Below are 14,121 nucleotides of genomic sequence, written 5' to 3'. Positions count from 1 at the left end.
GTGTTAAAAATATTAAGTTTATAAATTACACTTAGCATTCAGCAATATTAGCAACCAGTCCTTTCAGAGTAATATTAGGTCCAGGAAAAAACTCTGGGCTAGGACCAATTTAAGTAAGTAGTGAGGCTTATGAGTAAAATATATTGCTTTTCAACCCTTTCTTCCCTCCAATGCATCACAGAGTAAAAAGGAGGAAAGGAATGAAAAAAGACAAGTTTCAATGGATCTAAAAGATATTTGCAATCCTTGAACTAGACAAAGATTGAACTCAGATGGACTAATGGTCAATGATTTCATAGAACAGAAAAAGGAAAGCCTATGTACCTAAGGTTTTTCCAGTAGTCATGAATGGATGTGAGAGTTGGACTATAAAGAAAGCTGAGCGCTGAAGAATTGATGCTTTTGAACTGTCATGTTGGAGAAGACTCTTAAGAGTCCCTTGATCTGCAAGGAGATCAAACCAATCCATCCTAACAGAAATCAGTCCTGAATATTCATTGGAAGGATTGATGCTGAAGCTGAAACTCCAATACTTTGGCCACCTGATGAGAAGAACTGACTCATTTGAAAAGACCCTGATGATGGGAAAGATTGAGGGAAGGAGGAGAAGGGGACGGCAGAGGATTAGATGATTGGATGGCATCACCGACTCAATGGACATCAGTTTGAGTAAATTCTAGGAGCTGGTGATGGACAGGGAGGCCTGGCAGTGCCTCAGTCCATGGGGTCGCAGAGTCGGACACTGAGCGACTGAACTGAATTGATGTACCTAAGGAGTAGACTCCAATGAAAAGCCAGCCTTTTGTGCCCCAGATGACAATCAAAAGGCTTTTGAATCAATGGCATAAGGCCCCTCTGAAGGTGGAGAAGGTAGAGGACAAAACAAGGGGATTATGTGAAAATTTGAAGCATGATTAAATCCAGATTTTCAGTTCTAATTTGGGGAAGATGGCTGACAACCCCTCCAACCTTTCTCACTGCAGCAAACAATACAGGGTCCCAGAACCTGGAAAGTGAGCATAGGTGAGCAGAGAAGTGTGAAACTGAAAGCAAAAAAGGGAAGTCAAATATATGAGGGAAGAGTGAAACCCTCAGAAACTTCCCCACTCAGTTACAATAGTTTCATAACCCCCACACGGTATCAAGAACATTGCTTTCAGAAGAAACTGATCAAGTCCTGGAGGAAAGACTCACAGATCTGAATTTAGGGAATTCTCCAATGAAAAAGCCAAAAAAATGTAACCTTAAATTCAAAGCAAAGAGCTTGTATATAAACAGTACCTCACCTGCAAATTAAAAATTTGTCTCACATGAAAATAGGAACAAATGGCAAATAATTACTAAGCATTTCAGAAAAGCATTTAACAAGAATGACAGACTAAAACTATAAAAAGACTGGAAGAGGCAGATAAAATGCAAGGAAAATCAGAAAACTTTCAGTTCAGTTCAGTCATTCAGTCGTGTCTGACTCTTTATGACCCCATGAATCATAGCACATCAGGCATCCCTGTCCATCACCAACTCACGGAGTTTATTCAAAATCATGTCCATCGAGTTGATGATGCCATCCAGCCATCACAGACTCTGTCATCCCCTTCTCTTCCTGCCCACAATCCCTCCCCCAGGATCAGAGTCTTTTCAAATGAGTCAGGTCCTCACATGAGGTGGCCAAAGTACTGGAGTTTCAGCTTCAGCATCAGTCCTTGCAATGAACACCCAAGACTGATCTCCTTTAGGATGGACTGGTTGGATCTCCTTGCAGTCCAAGGGACTCTCAAGAGTCTTCTCCAACACCACAGTTCAAAAGCATCAATTCTTTGGAGCTCAGCTTTCCTCACAGTCCAACTCTCACATCATACATGACCACTGGAAAAACCATAGCCTTCACTAGATGGACTTTTGTTGACAAAGTAATGTCTGCTTTTTACTATGCTATCTATGTTGGTCATAACTTTCCTTCCAAGGAGTAAGCGTCTTTTAATTTCATGGCTTCAATCACCATCAGCAGTGATTTTAGAGCCCCCCAAAATAAGGTCAGCCACTGTTTCCACTGTTTCCCCATCTATTTGTTGTTAAGTGATGGAACCAGATGCCATGATCTTATTTTTCTGAATGTTGAGCTTTAAGCCAACTTTTTCAGTCTCCTCTCTCTCTTTCATCAAGAAGCTCTTTAGTTCTTCTTCACTTTCTGCCATAAGGATGGTGTCATCTGTTTATCTGAGGTTATTGATATTTCTCATGGCAGTCTTGATTTCAGCTTGTGCTTACTCCAGCCCAGTGTTTCTCATGATGTACTCTGCATAGAAGTTAAATATGCAGGGTGACAATATACAGCCTTAACGTACTCCTTTTCCTATTTGGAACCAGTCTGTTGTTCCATGTCCAGTTCTAATTGGTGCTTCCTGACCTGCATACAGGTTTCTCAAGAGGCAGGTCAGGTGGTCTGGTATTCCCATCTCTTTCAGGATTTTCCACAGTTTGTTGTGATCCACACAGTCAAAGGCTTTGACATAGTCAATGAAGCAGAAATAGATGTTTTTCTGGAACTCTCTTACTTTTTTGATGATCCAGCAGATGTTGGCAATTTGATCTATGGTTCCTCTGCCTTTTCTAAAACCAACTTGAACATTTGGAAGTTCATGGTTCACGTATTGCTGAAGCCTGGCTTGGAGAATTTTGAGCATTACTTTACTAGGGTGTGAGATGAGTGCAATTGTGTGGTAGTTTGAGCATTCTTTGGCATTGCCTCTCTTTGGGATTGGAATGAAAACTGACCTTTTCCAGTCCTGTGGCCACTGCTGAGTTTTCCAAATTTGCTGGCATACTGAGTGCAGCACTTTCACAGCATCATCTTTCAGGATTTGAAATAGCTCAACTGGAATTCCATCACCTCTGCTAGCTTTGTTCGTGGTAATGATTTCTAAGGCCCACTTGACTTCACATTCCAGGATGTCTGGCTTTAGGTGAGTGATCACACCATCATGATTATCTGGGTCATGAAGATCTCTTTTATACAGTTCTTCTGTGTATTCTTGCCACCTCTTCTTAATATCTTCTGCTTCTGTTAGTGAAGTGAAGTTGCTCAGTTGTGTCCAACTCTTTTGCAACCCCATGGACTGTAGCCTACCCAGGCTCCTCCCTCCATGGGATTTTCCAGGCAAGAGTACTGGAGTGGGGTGCCATTCCTTCTCCAGGGGATCTTCCTGACCCAGGGATTGAACCAAAGTCTCCCACATTGCAGGCAGATGTTTCACCATCTGAGCCACCAGGTAAGTTCCCTGCTTCTGTTAAGTCCCTACCATTTCTGTCCTTTATCGAGCCCATCGTTGCATGAAATGTTCCTTTGGTATCTCTAATTTTCTTTAAGAGATCTCTAGTGTTGCCAATCTGTTGTTTTCCTCTATTTCCTTGCATTGATCACTAAGGAAGGCTTTCTTATCTCTCCTTGCTATTCTTTGGAACTCTGCATTCAGATGGGAATATCTTTCCTTTTCTCCTTTGCTTTTCACTTCTCTTCTTTTCACAGCTATTTGTAAGGCCTCCTCAGACAACCATTTTGCTTTTTTTGCATTTCTTTTCAATGGGGATGGTCATGGCAGAAAACTTTAAGAAATAGTATATTCTCAGTGAGAGAAGATATCGCATCCTTAATACAAGTATATGGTAACAGTTAAAAAATGAAGTAAGAAATAACTCTTAGAAATTAAAAATATGATAGCTGAGATTAAAAATTCATTAAAACAGTTGGAAATGTAGTTAAGAAATTTTCCCTGAAGGTAAACCAAAGACAAAAAACATAAAGCAAAGAGTTCTACATTGGTATGGGAGCTTCTACATGAGATTAGAAGTTACAGAATGAAAAAAAGAGAAAAAATAGTTGAAAGGCAATTACCAGAGTATTTATCCCAGAAATGAAGCACCTGAATTTCCAACTTGAAAACTTCCCTCACAGTGAAAGAATAGATCTATCACAAAGCCCATTACTGTGCTGTTTCTGAATACTATGGATAATCTCTCAAACGCAAAACTGGAAGGTAGATGATAAGGGAGCAAAGCTTTTAAAATTCTGAGAAGTCATTTTCAACTGGGAATTCTAGAAATAATCAAACTTCCATCTTATTTGAGTGTAAAATAAAGATCTTTTCAAACAAGCAGGTCTTGTAATCAACTAATAAATATCCTCTGCACCTTCCTTAGGAAACAAGTAGGGTATGGGCTCCACAAAACTAAAGGAAACCAGAAAAGAATGTTCTTTGAGTTGAGAAATTGCTGGTAAACACAAAAGCGATTCAAAGATAACCACCGGGATCATGTTAAATCGAAGTTCCAATACAACACTGTTATGGACTAAATGTTTGTGTCCCCCAGTATTCATATGTCGAAACTGACTCCCAATGTAGGGATACAGAAGGTGGCACCTTTGGAAGGTGATTAGAATTAAACCGTCATAAGTATAGATAAAATCATGGAGCCCTCGTAAATGAGATTAGGGCCCTTATAAAAATCACCAGAGGGGTTTCCTAGGTGGTACAGTGATAAAGAACCCACCTTCAATGCAGGTGATGCAAGAGATCTAGGTTCGATCCCTGGGTAGGGAAGATCCCCTGGAGGAGGAAATGGCAACCCACTCCAGTATCCTTGCCTAGAAAATACCGTGGACAGAGGAGTCTGGCAGGCTGCAATCCATGGGGTCGCAAAGAGACATGACCAAGCAACCAAAGCTGCAAAAGTCGCCAGAGGGAGACTTCCACAGGGGTCCACTGGTTAAGACTCTGCGCTTCCACTGTAAGGGGCATGGATGATCCCTGGTGGGGGAAGTTCCACATGACACGTGGTGCAGACAAAAAGAAAATAAAAGAAATGTCACCAGAGAGTTTCCTTTCCCACTCTGCTGTATGTGAGGATACTGTCAGTCTGCAACCTGCAAGACTTTCCTCATCAGAATTCAACTGTGCTGGCAAACTAATCTCAGAATTCCATCCTCCAGAACTGTAAGAAACAAATTCCTGTTGCTTATAAGTCATACAGTTTACAGTATTTTTTAATTATAGCATCCCAACCTTAAGCCAGCGTCATCTTTCAGGATTTGAAATAGCTCAACTTGTATTCCATCACCTCCACTAGCTTTGTTCATAGTGATGCTTCCTAAGGCCCATTTGACTTCACATTCCAGGATGTCTGGCTTTAGGTGAGTGATCACACCATCATGATTATCTGGGTCGTGAAGATCTTTTTTGTACAGTTCTTCTGTGTATTCTTGCCACCTCTTCTTAATATCTTCTGCTTCTGTTAGGTCCATACCATTTCTGTCCTTTATTGTACCCATCTTTGCATGAAATGTTCCCTTGGTATCTCTAATTTTCTTTAAGAGATATCTAGTCTTTCCCATTCTATTGTTTTCCTCTATTTCTTTGCATTGATCACTGAGGAAGGCTTTCTTATCTTTCCTTGCTATTCTTTGGAACTCTGCATTCAAATGGGTATATCTTTCCTTTTCTCCTTTGCTTTTCACTTCCCCTCTTTTCACAGCTATTTGTAAGGCCTCCTCAAACAGCCATTTTGCTTTTTTGCAATTTTTTTTTCTTGGGGATTGGTCTTGATTCCAGTCTCCTGTACAATGTCATGAACCTCCATTCATAGGTCATCAGGCACTCTATCAGATCTATTCCCTTAAATCTATTTCTCACTTCCACTGTATAGTCATAAGGGATTTGATTTAGGTCATACTCGAATGGTCTAGTGGCTTTATCCACTTTCTCCAATTTTAGTCTGAATTTGGTAATAAGGAGTTCATGATCTGAGCCATAGTCAACTCCCAGTATTGTTTTTGCTGACTGTATAGAGCTTCTCCATCTTTGGCTGCAAAGAATATAATCAGTCTGATTTTGGTGTTGACCATCTGGTGATGTCCATGTGTAGAGTCTTCTCTTGTGTTGTTGGAAGAGGGTGTTTGCTATGACCAGTGCTACATTCAATATGCCAGCAAATTTGGAAAACTCAGCAGAGGCCACAGGACTGGAAAAGGTCAGTTTTCATTCCAATCCCAAAGAGAGGCAATGCCAAAGGATGCTCAAACTACTGCACAACTGAACTCATCTCACACACTAGTAAAGTAATGCTTAATATTCTCCAAGCCAGGCTTCAGCAATATGTGAACCATGAATTTCCAGATGTTCAAGTTGGTTTTAGAAAAGGCAGAGGAACCATAGATCAAATTGCCAACATCTGCTGGATCATCAAAAAAGCAAGAGAATTCCAGAAAAACATCTATTTCTGTTTTATTGACTAAGTCAAAGCCTTTGACTGTGTGGATCACAACAAACTATGGAAAATCCTGAAAGAGACAGGAATACCAGACCACCTGACCTGCCTCTTGAGAAACCTGTATGCAGGTCAGGAAGCACCAGTTAGAACTGGACATGGAACAACAGACTGGTTCCAAATAGGAAAAGGAGTACGTTAAGGCTGTATATAGTCACCCTGCGTATTTAACTTACATGCAGAGTGCATCATGAGAAACGCTGGGCTGGGGGAAGCACAAGTTGGAATCAAGATTGCCAGGAGAAATATCAATAACCTCAGATACGCAGATGACACCACTCTTATGGCAGAAAGTGAAGAACTAAAGAGCTTCTTGATGAAAGTGAGAGAGAGGAGAGTGAAAAAGTTGGCTTAAAGCTCAACATTCAGAAAAATAAGATAATGGCATCTGGTCCCATCACTTAACAGCAAATAGATGGGGAAACAGTGGAAACAGTGGCAGACTTTATTTTGGGCGGCTCAAAAATCACTGCTGATGGTGATTGAAGCCATGAAATTAAAAGATGCTTACTCCTTGGAAGGAAAGTTATGACCAACCTAGATAACATAGTAAAAAGCAGAGACATTACTTTGTCAACAAAAGTCCATCTAGTCAAGGCTATGGTTTTTCCAGTGGTCATGTATGGATGTGAGAGTTGGACTGTGGAGAAAGCTGAGCTCCAAAGAATTGATGCTTTTGAACTCTGGTGTTGGAGAAGACTCTTGAGAGTCCCTTGGACTGCAAGGAGATCCAACCAGTCCATCCTAAAGGAGATCAGTCCTGGGTGTTCATTGCAAGGACTGATGCTGAAGCTGAAACTCCAATACTTTGGCCACCTGATGTGAAGTGCTGACTCATTTGAAAAGAACTTGATGCTGGAAAGATTGTGGGTAGGAGAAGGGGACAACAGAGGATGAGATGGTTGGATGGCATCACCGACTCAATGGACATGGGTTTAGGTGGACTCTGGGAGTTGGTGATGGACAGGGAGGCCTGGCGTGCTGCAGTTCATGGGGTCTCAAAGAGTCGGATACGACTGAGTGACTGAACTGAACTGAACTGAACCTAAGCCAAGCACCTATGCATTAGTTTTAGAGATTCACAGATACAGATTGGAGCATGAGGTCAGAGAGTTCCAGGAGGAATATTTCAGGATAAAAAATAAAAGAAGATGTAGATCTCTTGATGGTTTGGGCTCTGGAATATTGTAGAGAATAGCTTTTGTTTCTGTCTTTTTAACAAAGATGTTGGAACATACAAGTCTTAGGAGAGGACTGAAGAAAACTAAGCAATGAAATAATGAGGTCATTATTACAGAAAAGTAAAGTTATACAGAATTGAAATTATGGTGGTTATCTACCACCTGATTCAGTGATGAATTGTCACAGAAATGAAACTACTTAACCATGACTTATCATAAAATGAGAGAAAGGAGAAAGAGAAGAGAAAGTAGGAGTATAAGACCATTAAATCTTCACATCACAAGTTAATGTCAGAAGTTTATGTCTAAAATTGATCACATGAAAAATAGCAATATCATATATTATTTGGAAATGTGAATGGCAATACAAGAAAGCAGGAGCAAGATATTTAAAGGCGTTACTTCAGAGTAGCAGAATGTAGGGGAAATTTGGGAATGATCAAGAACATGGGTTTTCTGATAACTTTGTCTTTTTTACCACTATTTAATATTTCTGACTTTGATAAAAATGGAATTTCTTTAAATTAATGAGAGAAAGATTCTCAGAATACTAAAAGATCGATGCAATTTTTTCTTCATCTGTCACCTATTATACAATATTCAGATACTGCCTTTCTGATAACACCATTTTGTTTGTATGATTTCAGCCCTCTGTTCATAAATGAACTAATATATCATATATTTGAGTGGAAACCTTTCCCCAAATTTTGAAAGGCACTGTTTTTCTCCTAAAGCAAAATGCAACTTTCCAACTTGTAAAATTTCCATTAGTAAAGAAACAACTATCAATCGATACATCCAAACATAACTTCATTAAAAAGTTTTAATGATCAAGATTTCTAGTTTTTTGAAGCAATTTTAAATGGCTGCCTCCATTTTTCATTTGCAAATATTATTCATTCCATCTGTTATACTAGTATGAATTTAATCTTCTCGTAAAAGCACAAACTGATTTTGCTATGTGGTTAGAAACCTGTGGTTAGAGGTCTCTGGTGGTTATTTATACCTCTTTCCCAAAGAGATTTAGCTTTTGAAAAAATCATTAAATGTATGGTAAGAGTTAGAAAGGTTTGGCCTATAATGGAAATACAACCAAGGATTTCCAGAAACAAATATTTCATTTAGACACTTTCAGCTACTTCTTTTTTTAGTGAAGTCTAAATTTTCTCATTAATAATGTTAAAAACTAGCATTAGGAGTAGAATATCTTACATTTCTTTTTTTCTCTATTTACTTGCTATGTTCTCTTTTCAACAAACAATAATTTTTTTTCCATTTATTTTTATTAGTTGGAGGCTAATTACTTTACATCATTACAGTAGTTTTTGTCATACATTGAAATGAATTAGCCAATAATTTAATAGCTTCCTATAGCTCTCAATATTTTTCATCTTCCTTTTTGCTCTAAGGTTTCTCTAAAGTTCCCTGTTCCTAACTCAGATCTATTCTTTTTCTCATCACTTCAGGAAAGCAGGATTCAAGAGGAGTTTGAACTATGTCAGACACTCAAAGCCATTGAAAGACAACTTAGCAGAGCACGTGCCCGTGACTTCAAGGCAAGTTTAACTCTTCAGTATAAAAAAAGAATAATGTAACACAAGACCACAGTTGATTAAAAAGCAGTCTAAATAATTATGTATAGAAAGAAACAGAATTATAGATGTAGAAAACAAACTTACCAAGGGGTAAGATGGAGGAGGGATAAATTGGAAGATCAAGATTGACATACACACCCAACTAGACATAAAATAGAAAACTAATCAGGACCTGCCGGGCAGTAAAAGGACCCCTACTCAATCCTCTGCAATAGAAAAGTGTCTCAAAGAGGGTGGATGTATGTATAAGTATAACTGATTCACTTTGCTTTATACCTGAAACTAACACAACATTATAAATCAACTGGACTCGAATAAAATTTTTAAAAGTATGCTGAAAATAAAATTTAAAAGTCTACATTTTATCTTTAGAAGAAAAATGCCTATAATAACAATTTTTAAAATTGGACTTTTTTGTGTTGAACACCCAGCATCCATTTTCAGGAAATACGCAGCAGTCAGTATACAGGTAAAGCAGTCTCATACAGAATCCTGAAATTTCTGTACAATAAGAGCTAATGCTTAAAATAATCCCTAAAAGTCAAAGATCCAAAATAATTAAAATCAAAATCCAATTTTAATATTATTAAAGAATAGAAATTTATTAAAACCTTTTGGGAAGGATTTTATTTCACCCAAAGGCAATTTCTTCTGGGACCTTAGTTATTAGCATGAAATCATATTTAAGTCCGTCTAAACAATTCAGTCAATATCCCTTGCTCTTTGTCAATGTTAATATTTACTAAACAGCACCACTATTCAGCCACCAAATCAAGCCAGAAGCTTAGCAATGAGGTTGACTTCTTTCCACTCCCAACAGACCTTGAGCTCTGGCTGAATGTACTTCTGAAATACCCATTAAGAACAGCTGTCCCTCTCAGGTTACCACTATATTAACTTTTCAGTACTCTGCCATAGAACAAGCGGCCTCACTACACTTCTATCTTGTTTATCCAGCTGGAAGATCTCTCTTAATTTGCCCTTTGGACAAATTTAATCCCTATTTAATCCCTTACTTAACTCATATATTTCAAGACCCACCATGCCTGATTCTACTCCTCCATTGCACGCTTTGATGGCTGTCTCAACCTGCCTTCTCTTTTTTCTCATGTCAGCTGCACTCGAACCACAATCTCTTGCTTATCTCCTTTCCTGTAAGCTACATCTGCTTCCTCCAACGTTGTCCTCTCTTTCTCTACCTGCCCATCTCCTAGTCAGCCTTCAGATCTCAGTTTACATGTCATTTTCTCAGTGAAGGCTTTTGTGATACCTAACATAAATTTATTAAATATTGTAGCTATCTTGTTCATATATTTAGGTTCTGGGTTCACTTTCGTTTGCATCTGCATTATAGGAGCTGCCAATGGTTTTAGAAAAACTGATTTTAAAATGAGAAAATGCAACCCATTATTTATGAAAATTGAGGAAAATCCAGTTACCAATTTTGATTGTACATTTTGTGAAAGCTGCCAGAACACTAATGTAATGTCTAAAGTTTATTGTGACTTCAATTTTTTGTCATATTAACCAGTTATTGACAAGAGTTAGAATCTAGGACTTCTGACTGAAAATACAGACCTCTTGGCTCCATACTTGCCCTGCTTATGTGCCATAATCTTAAAAAGTCAAGGTGTTAATTTCTTTAGGATTACAAGGCTCTATCCAGCTATTCCTATTTTAAAATGCAAAAATCTCATGAAGATTATGCCATTTGCAGCAACATGAATGGACCTAGAGACTGTCACATTGAGTGAAGTAAGTCAGAGAAGGAGAAGTGTTTATGACATCGCTTATATGCAGTATCTAAAAAGAGATGACACAAATGAACTTATTTACAAAACGGACTCACAGACTTGGTGAAGGAGAACTTACAGTTGTCAGGGGGAAAGGATCAGGGTAAGGGATAGACGGGGAGTTTGGGCTAAACGTGTACACACTGCTATTTTTAAAATGGATAAACAATAAGGACCTATTGTATAGCACAAGGAACTCTGCTCAATGTTAAGTGGCAGTCCGGAAGGCAGAGAGTTTGGAGAACATACACACACACGCACACACACACACACACACACACACACACACATAGTTGAGTCCCTTTGCTGTCAATCTGAAACTACCACAACACTGTTAATCAGCTATGCTCCAACATAAAATAAAAAGTTTAAAAATATACAACTTTTAAAATCTTATGAAGATTACATATTGAAATACATTCACATGGGGAGCGGGAAAGGGGAATGGCAGGACAGGATAGGGATTAAGATATACAAACTACTATGTATAAAGTAGATAAGCAACAAAGATATATTGTACAGCACAGGGAAATATAGCCTTAATTTTTTAATAATTCTAAAGATGGTATAATCTATAAAATACTGAATCACTATGCTGTCTACCTAAAGCTAACATTATCAAATATATTTCAATAACTTTTAACTCACACTTTTGTATGAATTAATTTGTCACATTGTTTTCCCTTAAGTCAGAGGAACTCTCAGCTGATAGGAAGATTTATGACCAGTAATGGATGGCTAAAAAAATGAAAAAAGGCTCTCACAAAATAACATTAAGGGACACATTAAGGTAACTTTGTATCCTTATCACTTTTGAACACCTCCATACAAGAAAGCTATGTAAAATCCTAAAAGATGATGCTGTTAAAGTGCTGCACTCAATATGCCAGCAAATTTGGAAGACTCAGCAGTGGCCACAGAACTAGAAGAGGCCAGTTTTCATTTCAATCCCAAAGAAAGGCAATGTCAAAGAGTGTTCAAACTACCATACAGTTGCACTTATTTCACATGCCAGCAAGGTAATATTCAAAATCCTTCAAGTTAAGCTTCAACAGTATGTGAATCAAGAACTTCCAGATGTATAAGGTGGATTTAGAAAAGGCAGAGGAACCAGAAACCAAATTGCCAACATCCATTGGATCATAGAAAAAGCAAGGGAATTCCAAAAAATTATCTACTTCTGCTTCATTGACTATGGTAAAGCCTTTGACTGTGTGGATCACAACTGGAAAATTCTTAAAGAGATGAGGATACCAGACCACCTTATCTGTCTCCTGTGAAACCTACATGCAGACAAGAAGCAACAGTTAGAACTGCTCATGGAATAATGGACTGGTTCAAAATTGGGAAAAGAGTACATCAAGGCTGTATATTGCCACCCTGCTTTTTAAAATTACATGCAGAGTACATAATGCAAAATGCCAAGCTGGATGAATCACAAGCTGGAATCAAGATTTCCAGGAGAAATATCAACAACCTCAGATATCCATAGGATACCACTCTAAAGGCAGAAAATGAAGAGGAACTAAAGAGCCTCTTGATGAGGGTGAAAGGGGAAAGTGAAAAAGCTGGCTTAAAACTCAACATTCAAAAAACTAAGATCATGGCATCCAATCCCATCACTTCATGGCACATGGATTGGGAAAAGTGTAAACAGTGACAGATATTATTTTCTTGGGCTCCAAAATCACTGTGGACAGGGACTGCAGACATGCAATTAAAAGATGCTTGCTCCTTGGAAGGAAAGCTATGACAAACCTAGACAGCATATTAAAAAGCAGAGACATCATTTTGCCAACAAAGGTTCATACAGTCAACACTATAGTTTTTCCATTAGTCATGTATGTATGTGAGAGTTGGACTATAAAGAAAGCTGAGTGCCAAAGAATAGGTGCTTTTGAACTATGGTGTTGGAGAAGACTCTTGAGGGTCACTTGGATAGCCAGGAGATCAAAGCAGTCAATCTTAAAGGAAATCAACCCTAAATATTCATTAGAAGGACTAGTGCTGAAGCTCCAAAACTTTAGTCACTGATGTGAAGAGCCGACTCATTGGAAAAGACCCTGATGCTGGGAAAGATTGAAGGGGAGGAGAAAGGGGCAACAGAGAATGAGATGGTTGGAAGGCATCACTGACTCCATGGACATGAATTTGGGCAAACTCTGAGAGATATTGAGGGACAGGGAAGCCTGGTGTGCTGCAGTTCATGGGGTCACAAAGAGTCAGACACAACTTAGCAACTGAACAACAACAACAATAACAATATGAGAAAGCTTATTTCTAACCAATTATGCTGTGTTCTAAAATGTAACTCTTTTTTTGACCATGTTTAACTGATAGTGATAAAAAATAAATCAATATTTTAATCTGTCTGTACCTGATAATTACAGCATTTTACATTTGGATAGCACTACACAATTTAAAATATTCATTTAAATACATTATTGAATTTGATTCTTGAAACAAATACATGGCTTGCTTATTTACAGATGAGAATCTTAACTCTCAATGGGCTTAATGGATAAGTAGGGACATAGTTTCATTCTTTAGACGAAAATCTTCCTCTTTCCCAAACCCCACAAACTTGCTCATAAAGCTTCATTCTCAGTAGATACTTACATTTCATCACACCTTGGAGTTCATAAACAGGCTTGAGAATCACAGCTCCATAAAAGCCTCTAGGGAATGGATTTGTTGAGTCCCACTTAGCTGAAAAACCTGTAAGTATCACAGTTCGTGTTCTGTTCTTGGGGATCTTCCATTGGATAATTTCCTTTAGGGTATAAATATGTTCATCTTCACACTCATAGAACTCTCCTTCTTGTGACAAAGGCAAAGTAAATGAGTGCTTTTGATGATTCCTTAGCACACCACAGTTTACCATTATTTCTCCATTGATCTCTTGCACTGAGTTGAGCATGATTCGCTCACCTTGCTTTATGATGAGATTCTCTAGTTTTATATCCTTCTGATGATAGAAGCAAGGGTGATTCAGTCTACTTGGTCTAATATGGTTGGCTTTTGTAATCTCTTCCATAGTGAGGTATGGAGTTGTATCAGCCACAATCTTAAAAAGACCTGAGAACAGAATTCTATGAATTAAAAAGAGTTCTTAATAATGAAAGTTCTCATAAGTAAATCACAGTGAGAGAGTTATAAAGCAAGTAAAACATAGCATTTAAAAGTAAAGTACCTTTTTAAATGAGACAGGTGCTCGGGCCTGGTGCACTG

General features: G+C 38.3%; 1 protein-coding gene across 5 annotated transcripts in view; it reads right to left on the bottom strand.

Moving 5' to 3' along the window:
- The window catches only part of THEMIS (thymocyte selection associated), a 201,090-nt gene that overhangs the window by 122,807 nt on the left and 64,162 nt on the right, over positions 1-14,121 (bottom strand). For 4 of the 5 annotated variants that reach the window (XM_070461726.1, XM_020889992.2, XM_070461728.1 and 1 more), the window contains exon 3: positions 13,510-13,968. The exons of the other annotated variant lie outside the window; for it this stretch is intronic. In XM_070461726.1, coding sequence (XP_070317827.1) covers positions 13,510-13,968 — 459 coding nt within the window. The remainder of the gene's footprint in view (positions 1-13,509; positions 13,969-14,121) is intronic. 5 annotated transcript variants of the gene reach the window in all.

This window comes from Odocoileus virginianus, chromosome 34, assembly GCF_023699985.2.
Source record: "Odocoileus virginianus isolate 20LAN1187 ecotype Illinois chromosome 34, Ovbor_1.2, whole genome shotgun sequence".
NCBI lineage: Eukaryota > Metazoa > Chordata > Mammalia > Artiodactyla > Cervidae > Odocoileus > Odocoileus virginianus.
The sequence above is the reverse complement of the archived record's forward strand: the minus strand, read 5'-3'. Positions and strand labels throughout refer to the sequence as shown.